This window comes from Gymnodraco acuticeps, unplaced genomic scaffold, assembly GCF_902827175.1.
Source record: "Gymnodraco acuticeps unplaced genomic scaffold, fGymAcu1.1, whole genome shotgun sequence".
Classification (NCBI taxonomy): Eukaryota; Metazoa; Chordata; class Actinopteri; order Perciformes; family Bathydraconidae; genus Gymnodraco; species Gymnodraco acuticeps.
The window spans coordinates 1,927,692-1,950,515 of record NW_022992053.1 but is presented as its reverse complement, the minus strand read 5'-3'; the positions used below and the strand labels follow the sequence as shown (position 1 = coordinate 1,950,515).

Here is a 22,824-nt window from a genome sequence, read left to right as displayed (position 1 = left end):
TACCCTAAGTTTGGAGATTCATCTTCTTTACTATTCTCTCTGTAGTATTCAACCTTACCAAACATCATTTAACTTTTTAGCGTTTTTACATTTACACATCAGGTGTTAGACGAGAGGGGACCACGGTGCTGAACATCTTTAATGACCATGACTACAACCGTTCTGTCATCACCATTGTGGCCAGCATCGACTCTATCAGTAAGTATTAAACCTTTACAGTTGTGGTGATACGTCATGTTTTCACACTCATCGGATTCTTTTCAGGGTAGAGTAGAGGCAACTACTTGCTGCAGCAGTGCTTCTTCAGCTGGGATCAGTCCCCGTCCCCTGCTCTGCAATCCTTTAATACGCTTTGTCAGGGATTTAAACACAAAAAAGTCAGGATGAAAATGTTCTGTCAAAAATCACAGTGAAAGGTTTATCTCATTGAATGCTTATTCCTAACACGCATTTCTGACAATGCAAACAAAGCTCTCAGGGGTTAAGTTCTAAAGACAAATTAATTCAACTAAACATTTAACTTCTATCTCATTGAATTCAGTTTTTTTCAGACTGTTCTGCCGAAGGACACAATTAAAAATGGACATGGTTTGATGTAATGTTTTTTTCTGCAGGAGAGGCGGTGCTCGCTGCATGTGAGAAGGCCTGTGGGCTCATAGACATGCGTGATCACTCGGGGGGGGCACCCGTGTATGGGTGCCGTCGACCTGATACCCATTTACCCCCTGGGGGAGGAGGTGGGAGTGGAGCACTGCGCTGAAGAGGCCCGGGGTGAGAGTCCATTATGTCATTGTGCATGTGTACCAATGTGTGGGAGTGCACCAGGATATTTGTTCCTGTGAGTTCAGTTTATCCTTTCTAGAGTGGTGCAGGAATGAGTCCGATAACCCGGGAAATGAGTTAGCATTTTCCAACGTCCGGTTCCCTCGTGTCCAAGTCAATGGTTGTTATACAGATGTAGCGCTTCATTTCAGACAGTTTGAAACGGGAGGGCCGTGATTGGTACGTGATCTGCCCTCGCTCAAGGGAAAACCTCCAGCTTGACTTGAGACCTCCTCCGTGATAAATAAATGTAATTATAATGAAGCCAGCTGCAATGGATCATTGATCCACCAGGGGGTGCAGTGGGGTTCCACACTGGAGCTCATGTGAAATAAAGTCAGATACAGTACGCTGGATGTACAACGGAACTTTGTTAAGATCCATATGTCACGGATATCATACTCTGTGCTAAATAAGAGACATGTAATCATTTACAAAACATCACCATGTTGTTATTTTAAAAAATAATGTTGTTTAGTCGAAAAAAACGAACGGGAGGAAATGCAGCCCGGCTCTCGATTTTTAATCCTAATTTAATCATCATCTTCACCACGATCATTTATGTTTATGTTGGCCGAATTGACATGAAATCACTGACACATATGAATATACTGTATTCAACTTCATTAAAACGTTATTAACTCAGTAATTCACTAAAAATATTTATATTTTAATGGAGCCTCGTCGGCAGATCAGGATCCCAACGCGTAGCGGAGTGATCTTGATCAGCATGAAGGGTGTTATTTTCCCCATAAGGAACAAGTCGCTGCAAATGATCCCGCTTATTACATGGCCACATTCTCAACAAAGTAACGACATGACTCCCAATATTAATTGAAATGCTTTTATGGATTTAGAAAATGTTTTTATTGATTTAAAAAATAGTTGTATGTATTGATTTAAATGTACATGCATCCGCTAAGAAAAATAGTCCGTTGTTACCGTTTTTTAAACAGTCTGAATGAAACGGCAGCTCTCAGCTGTGTGTTTACACAACTAAAGGCCCATCAACCACAGCTCTCTCCCCCCCTCCCCCCTGATCTTTCTTCTCCAGCAGCTAAATTAACTGTAGGTTACTCTGACAAGCTGGTGGGTTGAAAGCAATACGGGAGGTAAAAATAACTAGAATAATTGTGATTTATTTATTGTGGCTGTTATGTTTTTAGGTATAACATTTTATATAATTCAGGCTTATAATTCACCCTTCTCTAAAAGCCTTCAACAATGACAATATTTATAGTACTTTAATAAATCCTTCCAACACACATTGTACAAAATAGCCTACTGTAAGTTAAGAAATAATTCCAATATGTACATCTTCTGATGTAACAACAATAACATTATAAATAGTAACATAGCTGAACATGGTATTGCACATTTAGCTTTGAGTGTTACTGACCTGAGATGTTTTTATTACACGAATTAAGGTGACTGAGGCTTTTTAACATAGACAGAGCACAACTGAAACATAACATCTGAAACGATGTAACAACATAATACACTTTTTGGGGATGCAGCTTGGGATGTGAGGAGTGAGGGACGCGGCTTAGAACGGGCGTGTCGCCTTCTGTCCTGCCAGTGTTGGCAGGAGAGGAGAGTGTGTGCACCAGTCTGCCTTGATCTATGAATTCATGTCCCGATATTGATATTCAATATTTCAATATTTCAATATTAATTTAAATGCTTTTATGGATTTAGAAAATGTTTTTATTGATTTAAAAAATAGTTGTATGTATTGATTTCAATTGACATGCATCCGCCAAGAAAAATAGTCCGTTGTTACCGTTTTTTAAACAGTCTGAATGAAACGGCAGCTCTCAGCTGTGTATTTACACAACTAATGGACCATAAACCACAGCTCTCTACCCCCCTCCCCCCCTGATCTTTCTTCTCCAGCAGCTAAATTAACTGTAGGTTACTCTGAGTGACAAGCATACAGTTAGACACAACACTGTCATTGCAAGTGACCCTCAGTTAGTTGACTTTTATGTTCAACTGCTAAATTCGTTACTGATAAAAAAGGGCTTCTACTGTACCTAATTACCTTAACACTAGAACCGCCAGAGGTTATTGTATAGGCCTACCTAACACCGTCAAATCCCGTTATTAGAATGCAATTTTTAACAACATAGGGTGCTACATAACACACTTTCAGGAAAAGTCACGGACTGGGAGACTTTAATATTTTATTGAAAAAAAGTTACATTGCACACACACAACACACATCACACAAATTGACCCGATTGGCGGTTATAGTGTTAAATAAACTCACCAATGAATGAAACCAGTTCAATATGCATTATTCCTATTCTTATCATTCTTTATGAGCGCAGAAATAGTCTTAAAATCAGACCTGTTTTTGAAATGAAATCTGACGGCATTAAATAATGGTCGGAATGTGACCTGTGAGCCTTCTGAATTACCGTGGGACAGCACATTCTAAACTAAAATGTTCAATCAATAAAGTAACATCTTATCTTAATAATATCTTCATATTATTAATAATAATAATAAATCATACAGTATGTGTCCAAAAGGGAGCAGGAAGAAGCAAACACAAAAATATACAAAACATATACTGCATATTAAAGCAAACGATTGTAAAGGTAAAAGTATGAGCATAACAAATAAAGAAGTGTAATGTAAACATTTACATTATTATTATGATTATTTAATATATGAAGACTATATATTATTGAATTACAAGATTAGATATACTTTAGTTGATCTAAAATATTGATGTGTTCAAATGCTCTTCAAAACACAACTGAAAGTCCATGAAACTTGTCTTTCTGTATTTGTGAATGAAGCGCCATCTCCTGGTTAAAACCTGAAATTAAAAATCTGGCAACGCCCTCTTGGAAAATAGTGGGAGGGCTTAACATTCCTATTGGAAAAAACTATTGGAACAGCGAGGCCAATTGCTTTATTTTTGCTGTACACTGAAAACAATTAGGTTTGACATCAAAAGATGAATATGAGATAAAAGGTCAGTATTTCAGCTTTTAATTCCAGGTATTTACATTTAGATCTGTTAAAAAACTGAGAATATAACACCTTTTGTTTAAACCCACCCATGTGACTGACAGGTGAGTTTTTGTTGCCCAGGTGTGTCCTGCTACATTGATTATTCAAATAATAAATAGCACTGCATGTCTACGCTCAGTTTGAGCTTTGGGGTTTGCCTGTGCAGACTGCAACGGTGTAACCAACATGAAGACTAGAGAGCTGCCTACGGGAGAAAAGCAAGCAATTTTGAAACTGAGAGAAGATGGAAAATCCATCAGAGCCGTTGCACAAACATTGGCCATAGCCAGTACAACCATTTAGAAAGAAAGCACTGGTGTACTGAGCATCAGACTTCAAACTGGTCGACAAAGGAAAACATCAGCAGTTGATGACAGAAACATTGTGAGAACTGTAAAGAAACATCACCAACAACCTCCAGAGGGCAGGAGCGAAGGTATCACAATTCACCGTCAGCAGAAGACTTTGGGAACAAAAGTACAGAGGCTACACCAGAAGATTCAAAGCACTCATTAACAATAAGAATAGGAAGGCCAGATTTGAATTTGCCAAAAAGCTCAGAGATGAGGCTCAACAGTTCTGGGACAAAGTTTTATGGACTGATGAGTCAAAGATGAACCTTTACCAAAGTGATGGAAAGGCCAACGTGTGGAGAAAGAAAGGATCTGCTCATGATCCCAAACGCACATCTCATCTGTGAAACATGGTGGAGGTGATGTCATGGCTTTGGCTTGCATGGCTTCTTCTGGACGGGCTCATTGATCTACATTGATGATGTAACACGTGATTGCAGCAGCAAAATGAACTCAGAAGTCTACAGAGACATTTTGTCGGCCAATTTAAAGAGAGATGCAACCAAACTGATCGAGAGTTGCAGCAAGACAACGACCCAAAACACACTGCAAAAACCACCAAGGAGTTTATCAGGGAAAGAAGTGGAAGGTCTGGCCAAGTCAATCTACAGACTACAACCCTGTTGAGCGTGCATTGTACCTGCTGAAGAGGAGACTGAAGGGAGAAACCCCCCGAAATAAACAACAACTGAAAGAGGCTGCGGTGAAAGCCTGGAAGAGCATCACAAAAGAAGAATGCAAAGGTTTGGCGATGTCAATGGGTCGCAGGCTTGATGCAGTTATTGCAAGCAACGGATTTGTTTATTACATTTATTTTAAGTCTCTGTTCTTATACTTTTGCTCACTTTAAAAATGGGTGGGTTTAAACAAAAGGTGCTATCTTCTCAGTTGTTTAACAGATCTAGATGTAAACACCTGGAATTAAAAGCTGAAATAATGACCTTTTGTCTCATATTCATCTTTTGATGTGTACAGCAAAAATAAAGCAATTGGTATCGCTGTTCTAACAGCTTTGGAGGGGACTGTATCTACCTTATCTTGTACTGTCATACTGTATGTTATGTATACTGTAATGAGCTCATCCATAGTGTGTACAGTAATGTGTGTAGTGGCTGATGATGTGACATCTTCCCGTGCTGTTGACTACTTTCACGGTTTACCAGCTGACTTGGCAGCCATGTGTCTTACTGATAATAAGCTGTAACCCAGCATGTGTGCCGGCATGCCTGACCTGTGCACTCTGTGTGGTGTGGTGACAGAATAATAATTGTAATCTGACTAACATGCAGTCTATTTATGCCTGCACGTTATGAGAAGTCCATGTGTCCACATATTTCCCTCTGGCTGCATCTCAGCCCTCAGGTGTGATTAGTCTGTCACTCGGTCTTCTCTCGCATGTTTTTCGGAAATGGTTGGCATGTCATGCCGTGTGCTTCATTTGCTGTTTAACTCACTTGTTTGTTCTGTTGCGGGGCTCAGCTGTGGCTCAGTGTCTCACAGAGAGGGTCCAGGGCACCAGTGCTTTCCTGTTTGGCTGGGCAGACTCCCCCCTTCAGCGGGGGCTGGCACAGAGGAGGAAGGAGATGGGCTGGTTCAAGAAGAAGCCAGACATGCAGACAGTGAGGCCCGACATAGGGCCGCAGCCACAGGGACGCTTCGGACTCACAGGTGAGTCAGAGCTGAAGAACGGGTTAGCTTAATATGCCAGACGGGCTTCTGTTGGTGAGTGTTTGAGCCTGTTGAGAAGGTAAGGATGACTCTTTGCCAGGATTAGACAATGCAGGTAACTTTCTCTGTAGTAAAAAAGCGTTGGTACAGCCCAACCCCAGAGAAATATCTGGCTGCAGAGCTCCAAGCGTTGTGAAGGGAGGGACATCTTAGACGGTGAATACCAGAGAAGATCATCAGGATACTATAAGGTGTTCGACAGTTCTAATAAGCCATACAACCTCCACCAATAAAACATATGTAAACAATACAACTCAACAAATTGTGTTAACCCTATGAGTTTGATAATGTAAGCAAGAAATGCTAAAGTCGTTCTCAAAGAACTTTAGTGGAAATTAATGATGATTACATTTAGTTTGTCATTTTATTTTCCAAGGTTGTATGGTTAACTGGTTGGGGTATGTGGCATGGGCATGATACCATGTATTAAATATATGCTAAGTAAGCCAGCTTATCAATAAACTAAAAGCGTAATAAAACGAAACAAAGCGCAATACAGTCCTGAACAAAATCTTAAGACCGGGGGAAAAATGACAAGAATTCCCATTTTGCAATGGTGGATCGTAACCAGGTTGTAAGTATAGCTTAAAAATACAAAAAAAGGTGCAAGAGACCTAAAGACAGCAGGCCATTTTTGTGCATGTATACTCAAACAGGCTGTTCATCAGCTGATCAAAAGTTTAAGACCATAGCCTTAAAAAGAAACTGAACAGAACTCAAAGTGTCAACTGAGCATGAATATCCCCAAATGTTCTCAATGGAATTTAGATCAGGGGAACACACAGGATGGCCCAAAAGAGCAACGTTGTTCTCCTGGAAGAAGTCCTTCGTCAGGCGGGCGTTGTCCTGCTGATAGACCCAGTCATCACCTCACAGACGAGGGCCCTCAGTAGAGAGGGTGCCCGCTGCAACATCTCCACAGAGCCATTTAAAGCTATGTGTGCCATTGAAGGAAGAAGTACCCCAGATCATCATGGAGCCTCCTCCACTGTTCGGCATAGAAAACCTCCAGTGGGAGCTCCTTGTCATGCCAGGAACGTTGGAAGCCATCAAGACCATCCAGGTTACATTTGTTCTCGTCAGATGAATAACGTGGCCCTCGAAGATGTTTTTGTTCTCTCAGCACTTCTTTCAAAGATGCCGTCTTATGGTTATTGGGCTGCAGTCAGCATCCGTAACGGCCTTCATTTGGATTGAGGATTTGTCTTGACAGACAGCTGTCAAAATGGTTTGGGTCTTCCACATTACCTCTTTGTCCCGTAACCCTAAGGATCTAGGGATGTGCGTCTCCATCACTGAGGCCGATGGATGCGCATCTCGAGACGCTGCCAACGATACGATATATTAACGATACATTTGAAGCACTGGGCGATGCGATACGATATGATTCACCCCTGTTGCGATACAGCTCGATACGATTTGATTCAACATTATGCGATTCGGGGCGATACGATGCGATTCAACACGATGCAAAATAATGATACAATTCAATATGGTATGACAGAGGATTTTTGTTTTATTCCTCATATGCAGCAAATCATAAATTAACAAAAAAGTGCTTTACATATTTGGTTCTCTCTACTAGTACTGCGCATCCCATCATGCTGTTTCTTTTTTACCTTAAACAAAACAAACACTTGGACCTTTCACAGACTGGCCTTTTCACAAGTGTATTAGTGTTCTCTGTCTCCAGAGTACAGTTCAATGTTATAACACCTCACAGTTAAACTATTTAAGGATGCATTGCCTATGAGTAACAATGTGCTAATAACAGCTACCATAGTGCAATGCCCATACAGCTGCCAGTCTGATGTGCTTAACACTCATCCAGAGGCTAACTCACCAGTGAGCAGAAAGCACTGGTTTCTATAGGAACAATAAAGAAAACAACCTCTTTCACAAACAGGTATTTCATAACTGCTTACAGTGAGGAAGACATTTCAACTGTTATTCACAGTCACAGGCTGCTGTAAACTAAACACCTCTCTCACTGACATATCAATCAATCAATGTTTATTTATATAGCCCAATATCACAAATGTTACATTTGTCTCAGTGGACTTTACAGTTTGTACAGAATATCAGTATGACAATACGACACTGTGAGCCTCTCCGCTCACACAGGGTTCAAATAGGCAGGGCTGCACATAACTGGTGCGCAGGTGCGCATGCGCACCTCCGCCAAAAAAAGAGCACCGGGTCATTTGAAAAAAGGCGCATTTGCGTACCAACATTGAGAGAGTGAGAGGGAGAGAGAAGGGAGAAGAGAGAAGAGAGAAGAGATGAGAGAGAAGAGAGGAGAGAGAGAAAGATATTTGCGAGTTGCATATGAACTCAGGGCCGGCCCGTAGCACTGGCGTTATAGATGTTCGCCTAGAGCGCCAGATCTGGGGAGGCGCTGCGCTGGCAGCTCTGGGAGGAAAAAAAAATGTTTTGACCGTTGGGGCTCATCCTAATTGTCGGCCTTGATGTAACAATATTCATAATTAAGTAAATGTAACACCCTTTTCACCCCGGTTACACGTTTCATTTGCCCTGTACGATGGGCGCTGTAAGTGATGAAAATGGGGGATGTTGGCTTATCTGGCACCCATAGCTCACAGCCAAAGTGCGAGTGAGCGAGGGAGAGAGAGAAGGGCGCACCGCCCGGTACCGGCGCTGTTGTTATTAGAATCTGGTGCTAGCTGCTCTAACGGAAGAAGAAGATGTTTCTACAATGATGTGGAGGGAGAGTCCTCTCCAGTCAGACTGAGAGGCTGATAACTACAGCTCAGTGAGGTAAAGGACTCTGAGTGTTTAGATAGTTCACGAGAGTCTAAGTTACCTCAGTGGGTCTCAAACGTTTTGATCACAATTTATGTAAACACATATTTCCAAGGCACTCCTTTATAATTATTGGGATAAACAGGTTTGAAATCATTCCAATGCATCTATAGGAGAGTAAACCAAAAATATCCTTTAAAACTGGAAAGATACAAACAAATGCATAAATAAATAAATGTTAAGGTAAAATAAGATATGAATGAACAACAAAAATAAAATAAGTTACATTAATTTGTTATTGGCTATGGTAGGTTATTGGTTATGTTCACATACTTATTTGATTACATCCACTTGTCTAAGATGACAACAGAGACTTTCGACCCAAAACCAGCAGCTAATCGCAGACTCAACCAGAGAGAAAGTAGTAGTCCTACATCATCAGCTACCATGTCTGACAGAGAGGAAGACAGTGAGGAGAACAGTCAGGAGGGTAGTAATGACAGCTTGTATGAATACTGGTTGTGCTAATGTTGTCTTGTGTTCACCTGTCTGGCAAATAAAGTCAAGACCCCCTCAAAAGTTACGGTTTATTTCATTTTAAGGATGAGCACCAAGCAACATCTCCAGGTGCTCCTTTGAGAACCAGGGCAAAAAAGTGATGTGCACCCCTGCTCATAGGGACGGAAAGAGCAGGTTGGTTGATCACAGGCGTTTATTAACTCCAAAACAAAGTATACACAGGTCTCAAACGTTGCCCGTGTAGGAACCTTCACAGGTCCCTTTGCGACCTTCCAGGATCCCGCCTACTGCAAAAACAGACCAGAACCAGGTTACGACATGCTTTTATTCCGTCACTGATTACCTGATTCCGATCAGCTGTCTGTCCTCCGGCCAAGCCACTCCCTTCACTCCAGCAGCCGGTGCCCTAACCACACCCCGCTGCCACAGACACCCTCTGTCCTTAGACCCTCACATCGTACAAGGAAAAACTTCCAGAAAAAACCCACAGTTTAAAGGGAAAAATGAGAGAAACCTCAGGAAGAGCAACAGAGGAGGGATCCCTCTCCCAGGATGGACAGACGTGCAATAGATGCCGTGTGTAAATTGAAAAGATAATACATTTGCAACATAGGTAGTCCAAATGTTTGGAAATGCATGTGTGTATAATAGGAAGATGAGTCCACGAGGATATCCATCCAGGACCTATGATCCAGGACCACAGCCACTACTCAAGATCCAGGGCTCGCGATCCAGGACACAGGACCGCAGGATCATCCATGACTCCGGATCCCGGCGTATATAGACACCAAAAAGAAAGACATTTGGGGAAGCTGGGTTAATCGGAACATGAGAGTACACAGGTATAGACAGAGAGAAGGAAGAAGTAAGATGTCCCCCGACAAACTAAGCCTAAATCAGCAAAACTAGGGGCTGAATCTAATCAGCCCTAACCAGGGTGGGAATTTCACGTCGTTGCCCCGCACTTTGGCCGTGATGCCCTGTGAAAAAAAATGCAATTCACGGCCAAAGTGGCCTTGGTGCCCCTGTCAAAAGTTCCAGTGTAAACAACGCTAGTAAAGTCATATTAGTGCGCGCAGTAGGATAGTCCCGTGCCTGTGGATCAGAGCGATTGCTCTGCTGTGATTGTTCCGTCAGAAATGCCTGTAGGGGCCCGACAGCCTCCTCCTCAGCCGCGGGAGCAAGACAAGCACAGGTAAGCAAGCGGACTAAGCTGTTTTGATATGATTTAACTGAAGTATGTGGTAGTATTTGAAAGGACTTAACATTTACGTGTTTATAGAAAGTACTATTGATAGGTAATTACCATTGTATTAGCCTATTTAAAGTCGACTCGTTACATTTTGTCATGAAAACTAGCGATAGCTAGCTAGTTTGGATAGCGCTAACGTCTTCCCTTCAAGGGGTCTACATCTAGTGTTGCTTCTACAAGCTAGCAGATAGCTGTCACCTTTGAATCTAGTATTTTTCTTGCTAAGCGGTTTTGATATAATACATGACTGACTTATGTGGTTTATGGCTGAACTTAACGTATACGTTAAAGAAACACTATTGCTATTCAGCCATTTGTAAAACGACTGGTGTTGACGTTAGTGCTACACTTTTCAGTCATGTTGATTGACCAGCGTAATTTAACCAAACGGCCTTTGTGCCCTGTCATGTGGCCTTTGTGCCCTGTCATGTGGCCTTTGTGCCCTTGAAAAAAATGTGAACGGGAAGGCCAAATGGCCTTGCCCCTAAAATGACGAAATTCCAAGCCTGGCCCTAACGATAAGCTTTATCAAAAAGGAAGGTCTTAAGCGCACTCTTAAAAACGGATAGGGTGTCTGCCGCCCGAACACAAACTGGAAGCTGATTCCACAAATGTGGAGCTTGATAAGAAAAGGCTCTGGCTCCCATTGTACTTTTAGAGACTCTAGGACAACACGTTCTCACTCCCAACCCGTCACATGTTGACAGTCGGTTAGAGCCCCTCCCCGTCACTCTTTTACGGACAGGGTACCCCTTGGAAGTCAGTTTTCAACGGGAAGGGCATCCCATAGACCTTCATAGATGTCCCATAGCGTTGATAATAGACGCCATGAGAACGCTCCCCGACGGTCGGTTGTTATTGTCAATATTAATATAATAATGATTTATTTTTTAATAGTCACACTCGATTTCGCCGATTTTCTTGTTGCCCCAGCTGGTCGACACCTCTTTTAGCAGAAACAAAGGCTACACTAATGTATTAAATCGATGTTAATCCATGTGTGTGGATGTGGAATTAATGGACGTGCCGTTGTGCGATTGCGCAACGCAATAATTTACAAACTCTTCAACTACAACCCTAATTATATTTAAAACATTTTAGAAGGCCTCACGAAATAATTTAATGTAAATTTAAATGTGAAAGGATGTGTGTAATGTGGTGATTATTATTCACCCGCGGATCTATGGGTTGGGGTATGGTTGCACACGGACATTATAGTTAACCGGACTTCCTGTTGATGTGAAATCCGAAAGCATTTTTTCAAAATAAAATAATACTTTATTCCGAGTTTGCTTGCTTTTCTCTTTGGAGGTAATCACATAACGACATTGTAATACACGGTTCGGCTGCATTAAATATTACATATCTGCCGCAATTCTCTATTTATAGAGCCCTGATGAGAAGACTTCTAGACAAACAGGAAGAACTGCCGCCGAAACTGAATATGTGACGTGGATCATAAATATATCAGCAATTAAACAACATCTTCAATTTCTCTTCACAATATAAGTCTCCTTGCAGTATCAATACTAATTTGGCTGACTTTTATATTTGATCCAATCGGTATATTGGTATATGTACACCATAACGGTGCACAGCTGATAGAATCCAGTTTTGGACAGTCTGCCGTGGTTCCATCCCATTTCAAAGTGTTGTTCGACGCTCGGCGTAACCCTCGGCGCACACTCAAACATCCAATCACAGAGCTTGAGGACTATGACGGGGGTTGTCAAGCGAAGCGGAGAGAATACTTAATTCCGGGTGTAACATTCTCTAAAGCAACTACTATGAGCTGCTCCGACCCTCGGTCCTGACGGACTCCAACTTGTGTTTATTAATCAAACACATAAATAAACACAAGGATAATTATGTGTTATTGTTGAGTAAATAACAATGTGTGGTTTAGAAAAGAATACAAAATTAGAAGGAAAAAACGATGAAACAATACAGATTTCAGTATTCTGAGCCCCTACTCTCCCCATAACTGACGGCAACAAAAGTCCTACATTATTCAATTAAAATAAAGAAGTAAAAACAATAAGTGTGGCTTGATATTGAGCAAGAAAAAGGTTGATAAACGCTGTGAGAATGGATCTGCGGAGAGCATTTCGCCGCGATCCCAACTCTATAACCAACGTTCAGGAAGCTCTATGCAAGTCAATGGGACGCCCTGCCCGTTGAAAACTGACTCTCAAGGGGTACCCTGTGCGTAATATGGTGACGGGGAGGGGTCCTGACCGTCCGTCAATATGTGATGGGTTGGGAGTGAGAACGTGTTGTCTAGGAACAACCAACAACCCTGCATTCTTGGAACGCAATGCCCTAGTAGGACAGTAGGGTATAATGAGTTATTTAAGGTAAGATGGCGCCTGCCCATTAAGGGCTTTGTAGGCGAGAAGAAGAATTTTAAATTCTATCCTGTGTTCTATAGGGAGCCAGTGTAAGGCAGCCAGAACAGGAGTAATGTGGTCCCTTTCCCTAACTCTGGTTGTGTCCCTAACACACGAGCTGCAGCATTTTGAATCAGCTGAAGCGACTTGACTGACTTCTTGGTACACCCTGATAATAAGGAGTTACAATAATCCAGCCTAGAAGTAACAAATGCATGGACTAGTTTCTCTGCATCGTTTTGAGGCAAGATATGCCTGATTTTTGCAATGTTACGTCGATGGAAGTAGGCGGTCCTTGAAATGTATTTTATGTGGGCGTTAAAGGATAAATCCTAATAACAACAAGATTCCTTACAGTCTCATTGGAGGCCAAATTAATGCCATCCATAGTTAGTATATCTTTAGATAGATTCTTCGGGCCGGGTACAATAACTTCAGTTTTGGTCGTGTTTAACATCAAAAAGTTTAAGGTCATCCACGTTTTTAAGTCCTTGAGGCAGTCTTGAATTTTATTTAGATGATTAATTTCATCAGGCTTGATTGATAAATATAGTTGAGTATCATCCGCATAACAATGAAAATGTACAGAATGATTCCTTATAATATTGCCTAACGGAAGCATATATAATGTGAACAAAATAGGTCCGAGCACTGAGCCCTGTGGCACTCCATGGCTAACTTTGGTTTGCGTGGAAGATTCATCATTGACACGTACAAACTGAGAGCGTTCAGATAGATAGGACCTAAACCAGTCTAAAGCAGTTCCCTGTATGCCAACTAAGTGCTCTAGTCTTTGCAATAGGATATCATGGTCGATAGTATCAAATGCAGCACTGAGATCGAGCAAAACAAGAATAGAGACACGTCCCTTGTCAGAGGCTATTAGAATGTAATTTGTTACTTTAACCAGAGCTGTCTATGTGCTATGATGTGTTCTAAAGCCAGACTGAAAATCTTCAAATCAATCATTGTTTTTTAAGTAATCACACAGCTGTTTTGCGACCACTTTCTCAAGAATTTTTGAGAGGAACGGAAGATTAGAAATAGGTCTATAATTGGCTAAAACCTCTGGATCGAGGTTGTGCTTTTTAAGAAGCGGTTTTATCACTGCTACTTTGAATGATTGTGGAACATAGCCTGATAATAAAGACATATTCATAATATTTAATAAAGAAGTGCTAATTAATGGAAAAACTTCCTTCAACAGCTTAGTTGGAATTGGGTCTAACATACACGTTGATGGTTTAGAAGAGAGAATCATTGAATTTAATTGTTCAAGGTTTATGGCTGAAAAGCATTCTAGTTTACTATCTAGTGTAATATTAGAACTTACGTTTCCGGGAGCTGTTGATAACACTATACTGGTCAAAGGCAAGAGGTCATTAATTTAGTTTCTAAGAGTAACAATTTTATTGTTAAAAAAGCACATAAAATCATTACTACTGAGTGCTATGGGAATAGAAGGCTCAATCGAGCTGTGGCTCTCTGTCAGCCTGGCTACAGTGCTGAAAAGAAATCTTGCATTATTCTTATTCTCATCTATTAATGAAGAGTAGTAGGCTGCTCTCGCTTTACGCAGTGCTTTCTTATATTCATTGAGAGTAATATGTCAAATTAAACGAGATTCTTCAAGTTTAGTGGAACGCCATATCCTTTCAAGTTGTCTAGACTTTTGCTTTATTTTGCGGGTTTTGGCATTATGCCATGGAGCTAATCTATGTTGTTTTATTTTCTTCTTTTTCAAAGGAGCAACAGAGTCTAATTTTATTCGCAGCGCATCTGTAGCACTATCAACAACATGATCAATTTGGGGTGGTGTACATTTTGTATAAGTTTCCTCCCTTACATGCAGACATGCTATCGAGTTAAGTATTGGTGGAATCTCTTCCTTAAATTTGGCTATAGCACTAACAGATAGGTTTCTGCTGCAGGAGGTTTTGACTAATGCTTTGAAGTCTAGTAACAGTACTTCAAAAGTTACTAAGAAATGGTCGGATAAAGCAGGATTATGCGGTTCGACTAATAGTTGCTCAATTTCAATACCATAAATCAGAACAAGGTCGAGAGTGTGATTATAGCAGTTGGTTGGTTTATTTACACTCAGACAGAAACCAACAGAATCTAATATAGAGTTAAATGCAACAGTAAGGCTATTTTTATCATCGTCAACATGAATATTAAAGTCACCTACGATAATTACTTTATCTGTTTTAAGTACCAAAGTTGATAAAAACTCAGAGAATTCTGATAAGAATTCTGAATAAGGACCTGGTGCACGGTACACTGTAACAAATAAGATTGGCTGCAAAGTTTTCCAGGTCGGATGCGTAAGACTAAAAACGAGGCTTTCAAAGGAGGTATAATTTAATTTTGGTATTGATAAGTAAACTTGAGTCAAAGATTGCTGCAACTCCACCTCCTCGGCCCGTGCCTCGGGCAATATGAGTATTGACATGGCTGGGTGGAGTGGCCTCATTTATGCTGACATATTCTTCATGTCTCAACCAAGTTTCAGTGAGACAGCATATATCAATATTATAATCTGATATTAAATCATTTACCAATATTGCTTTAGATCAGGGGTCTTCAACTAAAATTCAACGAGGTCCAGTTAGAGAAAATGTCCCCATGCAAAGGTCCGGAACATCAAAATGTCTAAGTTGCTTTATGAATTAGTGTGATATATATTGAAGTGACCTGTAGCTTTATCAACGTCTGCATGTAATCAACAACTGACTGCCAATCAAATAAAGAAAGTACAATAAAAAAAAAAACAATATTTATTGTCAATTAACATTACTTAAATACTGTGGATATGTGTAATGTTCCTCTCGGGCTGCATTTAAAAATAAAATAGAGAAAATAAATAAAATAGCTTTTGAAAATATGTGCATCTTAAAAGTGCTTAATTTTAGATAAATAAAATAAAGTGTAGCAGCAGCTTGAGTTTCCCTTTTTCTTTGTTAACCGTTTCACATCATGACTTAACAGTTTCAGCCGATTATAGAACAATATCAGTCTTTACACATCATAACAATTGAACAGTTTAAAAGTTTCTCTTTCTTTCCCTCTTATATTGCAGTCCTTCACTCACTTTTTTTTTAATTCAGTGTGAGAATTGAGCTCGAGCTTGTCCTGCCAGGAGTTTGTAAATCTGTCAGGGCTATTCTCATACACATGCAGGTGCTCATTGGTTACAGTGATGCAAACACAGGTATGGTGAAAAAAGAGAGCACTATTCGAAGCAGAAAAAAAACAGCATAATATACCATCTGACAAAGGCCTGTGCTATAATGCTTCAATTAACTGGCTATTCTTTATAATATACTCAGATCAATAGGAGACAGAGATGTTAAGTTATAAATCAAGGGCTTTTATTATTATTTACAGCAGGGGTGGGGAACCTTTTTCCTTTCAATTTTTACAACATCCTCCGAGGGTCGTACAAATGATTGAACTCAACCTCTGCTTAAAAAAACTAAAATCACAGCCCATTAATTTCGCCTTTCTTTCATGCTGTGCAAAGAAAAAGCAACCTCTTAATCCAGATATCTCACCATGACTCACGTATGCATGTGCACGGTGTGGCATGACCACCAAAACAGAAAGATATGGACACAAGATGTGTGCAAATGTGTTTAATATCCTATCCATGTGAACATGATTTAAGTGGGGGGGACCTAACCTCCTCTAGGGGGGTCCGGGGGCATGCTCCCCCGGGAAGATTTGTTTTTAAATATTGAAGTTAAAAGCATCAATCTAGTACACTTTGAGAGCAACATTAAGAGATCTATGGATACATCTCTCAACACCCATATGAAACAGAACTGTAAGCATATTTTTCTTTTTGGATATTTTACAAATCACTCCCCTTTTAAACTCTATTCTTGTTATTTTTAACAACTTTTTTGTTACTGTCATATAGTATTTTATACCTGTTTTTCATTTAGTCTCATTAATAACTATAATGATCATATCAAGGTGTGCCTTAACCTCACTGAGCTGAGGTTATTTGAGCCTCTCAGGAGATAGCTCTCTTCCACCTGGTTGTAGAAAAGCTCTTTAAATTCGTTAGCATAGCTAGCTAACCAGATGCTAATAACAACAGATCGCCACTGTGCTTACAACTAAAGACACAGCCACGCAAACACTGCGGCATGTGTACGGCTCCTTATGGGTATTGCAATATTTTAAGGGCTGGAGCGGCGTTCCGGTGCTCTCTGTCAGCACTCCTTTCAGATGAGACATATACCACGTGAAGACACGTTACGCTCGTGTTGTGTTCAAGGAACCTGTCCTTGGCCAGGAAAAACAGGTACTCGCTTGTTTAATTATTTTTGCGGTCTAGATTTCTTCTTCTTTTTTGAAGTGAGAAGTTGTCCATCAGTCGGACTGACGGACGGACTCCCTCCCCCCACCCCCAAAACGAAAACTCTTCGGTTCTCCACGAATTACGCAAGTCACCCAAATCAGCGTTAAAAAAGCGGGAGGCGCCGAAAAATCCCCTATTAATGTATTGATTATAGCTCCGGGTCCGTATAGGTCGGCGTCTGGGTCCGGATCCGGACCGCGGTCCGCCTGTTGCCGACCCCTGCTTTAGATGCTCGAGATCTTATGTTTAAGAGACCAAATTTAATCTTCCTGTTTTGTTGCACTGTAGTAGTTGTTACATTTACTTTTATTAGGTTATTATGTATGACACCTCTATTAGGTTTAACCTTAAATTGTCCTTGGGCAGACACACACACCGTTAATATTGGGTATTTTATTGGGTTCGGGATTCCTATGGATGACTGCCTAGGAGAGAGCGCAGAGAAGCGTGTAAGACTGGGACTCCGCCTCCTGGTCTCAACTCCAGTCTGTCATGGATTAAGTCCACAAAGCCCTGAAATGTTTGCCGAACTGAGATCTGCACCTTCCAAAGTAGGATGAATGCCGTCTCTCTTAATCAGACCAGGTTTTCCCCAGAAGACTGTCCAATTATTTACGAAGCCCACATTGTTTGCTGGGCACCACCAAGACAACCAGCGCTGAAATGATGACATGCATGTCATCATTGATCAGATTGGGGAGGGGACCAGAGAAGATTACGGTGTCCAACATTGTTTTAGCATAACTACACACCGACTCCACATTAAGTTTGGTGCATTCTGATTGGCGTAAACCAGGGGTGGGGAACCTTTTTCCTCTCAAGGGCCATTTCATTTTTTACAATATCCTCAGAGGGCCGTAGAAATTATTGACCTCTGCTTAAAAAAACTAAAATCCATACAGTCCATTCATTTAATTCTGTGCAAAGAAAAAGCAACCTCTTAATCCAGATATCTCACCATGACTCGCGCATGCATGCACGTGCACGGTTGTGGCATGACCACCAAAACAGAAAGATATGGACACAAGATGTGTGCAAATGTATTTAGTTTCCTATCCATGATTTAAGTGGGGGGGGGACCTAACCTCCTATAGGGGGGTCCGGGGGCATGCTCCCCCAGGAAGATTTTTTTTTTTAAATATTGAAGTTACATTTTTTTTTTTTAATATTGAAGTTAAATTGAAGGGTTGGTGGGGACCTGCGGGTTTCGCGTTATGCCCCTTCTGAACAGTCACCCAGTCTCCTAGCTGCTCGGGAGTTGGAGTTGCCGGGGGACGGCTAATAGGAGCTACCTTTATAACACCTCACTGAGTGATTTAACTCATATGTCTAACTTTCAGGTTTCTCTTTTCAGCCGCAGACCCCATGTCGCCTCTTTATGTGCGTCGCTAAGTTCCTCGTACTACTTGTGTACTTTAAAGCGGCTCGGCATCGTTTACAATTTGCGAGCAATTTTTCAAGTTGTCCGTCTTTCTTGAAAATCTGAAGTGTTGCCAAACGTTTGATTTGTAGGTATTTTTCGGTGCGCTGTGTTTCTTTTTCTCCTCGACTTCCATGTGTGTTGATACCTGAGACTCTCGGCCTCCGTAGTGCGAAGCAAAGATCGTCTCTGCTGAGTGCTGACAGGATGAGGGGATATTATATGAATTCATCGTTTTTTTACCGATGCAAAGACGCTACAATCGATGCATCGCGAGTTCAACCCAAACTGTAGCCGATGTGCAACCGGTGCACTCACATTTTGAACGTTTATGCCGGTGCACCAATGCAAATCGGTGAATCTTAACATCCCTATAAGGATAGTTTGGGAAATCTTACTGCGTCCGACCTCGGCAGCGATGGCGCGGTGCGAGAAGCCTTGTGCAGCTCAACAATCCTGCCACGTTCAAAGACAGAAAGCGTTTCTGCCTTTACCATCAGGAGGTCATGACAGTGTGAATGCCTGAATGAAAATGACATGAAAGCCAGATTTTTGCACAGATTTTGACTTTTTAAGGCTATGGTCTTGAACCTTTGATCAGCTGATCAGCCTGTTTGAGTTTAAATGCAGTTATCAATAAATTGCCTAGAAGCTCTACTAACAACCTCGTTTCAATCCACCAGTGCGAAATGCAAATTATTGTAATTGTTCCCCCGGTCTTAAAGGGGAGCTATCATGCAAAATGCACTTTTTGATGTCTGTTATACATAAATATGTGTGTCAGGTGCGTCAGGGAACTCACGCAGCGTCAGAAAATAAAACCCTCTCTCTTTTCCTCTGTGCGCAAATCTCTCAAAACGGGGCTACAACGAGCTGATCCAGATTTGCCATCCTAATGTGTGTTTAATTAGCAAGCATCGCTAACACTCAGAGCTAACCTTTATTGGAGAGAGCATGTGTGTGAAGAAGCAGGAAATAAAAAGTCACCTTGTGGTATAATCTGCAAGAGAGAAAGTCTTTGAGCTCCATACTGTTTCAGAAATAATCCTTGATGTGGTTTTGGTGTTTCATCACTGCAGCATTTATTTTAGACATTATCTGCCGGGTCCCGCATGAGCAGGCATAAGCTCCGCCCCCTCTTTTCCCTTTTTTCAAAAGCTTTATACCCCGAATCAGCACTTTAGTAATGGGTGATCTGTTTGGTATTTTGAGCAAAACACTTCATAGACATGTTTTTTGTATCTTTTTATATATCTGAGACCTATGCTATTGCCTAAAAAAAATGTATGATAGGTGACCTTTAAGATTTTGTTTAGGAGTGTATAATAAAGTGGCTTCTTAATGTTATTTATTGATAAGAAAGCCCAACTTTTTCCACCCTGGGTCTTGGTGAAGGAGATCTACCCAGTGAAGGTGTTCCCTAGCCCGGAGCTCTGCAGCAGGACACACTGTGACCACAGTGTGTGTGTTACGTTCCCTATTGAGCTAGGGGGACCAAAGGGACACGACACGACCAGATTGGAATTGGTATATGTTACCGGTGGTTTATTTGTAACCAAAACAATGAACACAATAATATCAACGAACAGCCTGGACCAACAACGGACCAAACTGTTACGGTTTAACAAAAGGCGAACTCCAAAAGAGAGTTGCACAATATGATACAAAAGAAAGAAAGTACCTCACTTCTAAAGTGGAACAAAACACTAAACAAAATGAGGCTGTGTGGGAACACAGCTGTTGCTGATCAACCGGTGCTAATCACCGGGGTCTAAGCAATACTTTCACAAATGCTGATCTACAGGCGCTAAGCTAACCTGGGTCTAAGCTGTTTCACAATGTCAATATCCTAAATGCTGTTCTACAGGAGCTAAGCAACCTGACACACTAGACACAGAATACTACGACACACTGCTAATCAGTGTGCACGCACAGAACCCTACTGAACACACTGCTCGGCAGTCTAATGAAGCACAGAATACACACTGCTAGGTAGGGCTGTGCAATTAATCGTATTTTAATCGCGATTACGATTATGGTTTGCGACGATTATGAAAACAGCATAATTGACAAAATACGATTATTTTTGCTGGGTGCGCTTTCGCCCCTCCCTAAAAGCCCACTCGGCCACGTGGGAGTGACATGTGTTGTGAGTGTTCAGCGCGAGCGAAGATGTCAGATCAAGAGCAGCAACTCGTTAAAAAGAAGGGTCAAACTATTTCCACTATTTGGAAGTACTTTGGCTTTCAGGAGTCCGACGTGGAGCAAAACAAAGTACAGTGCAGGATTTGTTACCAGGTTGTGTTGGCACCACACGCTAACTCAACCAATCTCTTTAATCAGCTGAAATACAACCACAAAGTGCAATACGACCGAGCAGTAATACAACAAAAAGCAGATGCCCGCTCGACTTCATCCACCACATCATCACAGTCATTGATTCAGGACGCATTGTACAGAGCAACGGCCTACGCGACGAGCTCGCAGAGACACAGAGATATTACAGGTGCCATTACATTTCACATCGCTAAAGATATGTGCCCAGTTAGCACTGTTAGCAACCAGGGCTTTAAGCAACTTGTCAACACGTTGGACAAGCGTTACGCGATGCCGTCTCGGTATTATTTCAGCAGGTCTGCGCTGCCTGCGCTATATGACAAATGCCGTGGGGAAGTTGAGAGAGATGTGGCTTCAGCTGACTACTTTGCTACCACAACGGGCGACTGTGGCTGCGAGGGATTGCGGTCGTCTTTCAACCAGAAGGTTGTGGGTTCGATCCCAGCCCGTGCAGTCAACATGTCGATGTATCCTTGGGCAAGATACTTAACCCTGAGTTGCTCCCGATGCATGTGAATGTGTGTGAATGTTAGGTCCTAGAGCAAGTGGTACTGCTCTGTATGAATGGGTGTGAATGGGTGAATGACATGTAGTATGTAAAGCGCTTTGAGGGGTCGTAAAGACTGGATAAAGCGCTATATAAGTACAGTCCATTTACCATTTATTTACAACAGACCTATGGTCTAGCCCAGGGGTGCCCAACCAGTCGATCGCGAGATGTGTCTAAAAATAGAACAACAATATTCTGTTTTATCGTTAATGTCCTGTAACATAATCTTCCTGTGCCAGAATAATGCACTTGAACGCATCAAAGCTTTGTGATTGGCCGGCGTCACCCCATGTGTCGGGGCGTGGCTGAGGGTCTTCAGTACAGGTGGCAATATCGTCACCTGCCTGCGCTCATCTCTGAAACCAGACCATGTAAACAGGCTGGTGTTTCTTGCGAACAATCTTTAAGAGATGACATGAGCAGCCCTACCAGCATTTGCCATGGTGGCCTAAACATTTTTATTTGGTCTTAAATTGTAGTTCAACATTTATTTCCTGTTACTTCTGGACCATGACGGTTGGCCAGCCTTCAACGTTTAACTGAGTGGAATATGTTGAATATGTTTTACCAAAATGTTGGCTATATGTTAAGGAGTTTTCAGTAGGTTGTGACAGTGCACTGCAACATGTTTGATTTCATTTATTTTGGTCTAATTTATTTTTATTTATCATATTAATAATATATGTTTAGTATGGTTTTGGAAGTGCGCTCCAACATATTTGATCTTGTTTATTGGTAAAATATTATTTGTTTTAAAGTTCAATAAATGGTCAATGAATAATCGTCAAAATAATCGTGATATCAATTATTGACCCAAATAATCGTGATTATGATTTTTGCCATAATCGCACAGCCCTACTGCTAGGCAGTCTACGGAATCACAGAAAATGGCCTTGTCACAATGAGAGGCTTGAGGCGTCTGTCACACAATACAGAGCCTCCCGAATGGTGTCCGTGCCCGGCCTTTATACTCCTCCCCCGGATGATGTGGCAGAAGCGGACGGGGATTGGGTGACGTCCGTCCAATCACCGCGGATGTTGCGAGGTCGGGACGGCCAATGACAGCAAAGGAACTGCACAGCTCATTTACATATGCACACACAAACAGAGTTAATGGCATAACGAAAGTAGCGGCTGTAACAGTGTGACAACAGGCTACATCTTCATTTATTTTTTAAATATTGAAGTTAAAAGCATCAATCTGGTCAACCCTGTCTCCTAAAAATTACGTTCCCACAGAACTAAACTGCATTCTCAATTACGTTTAGCTAGAAACTTATTTTCTCCCACG

General features: G+C 41.4%; 1 protein-coding gene across 1 annotated transcript in view; it reads left to right on the top strand.

Annotated features, from left to right (window-relative positions):
* Nucleotides 1-22,824, top strand: part of ftcdnl1 (formiminotransferase cyclodeaminase N-terminal like 1) — a 39,383-nt gene that overhangs the window by 7,784 nt on the left and 8,775 nt on the right. Inside the window, 4 exon segments of the mRNA XM_034202032.1 lie at nucleotides 103-198; nucleotides 615-667; nucleotides 669-771; nucleotides 5,682-5,870. Of these exon segments, the coding sequence (XP_034057923.1) occupies nucleotides 103-198; nucleotides 615-667; nucleotides 669-771; nucleotides 5,682-5,870 (441 nt within the window).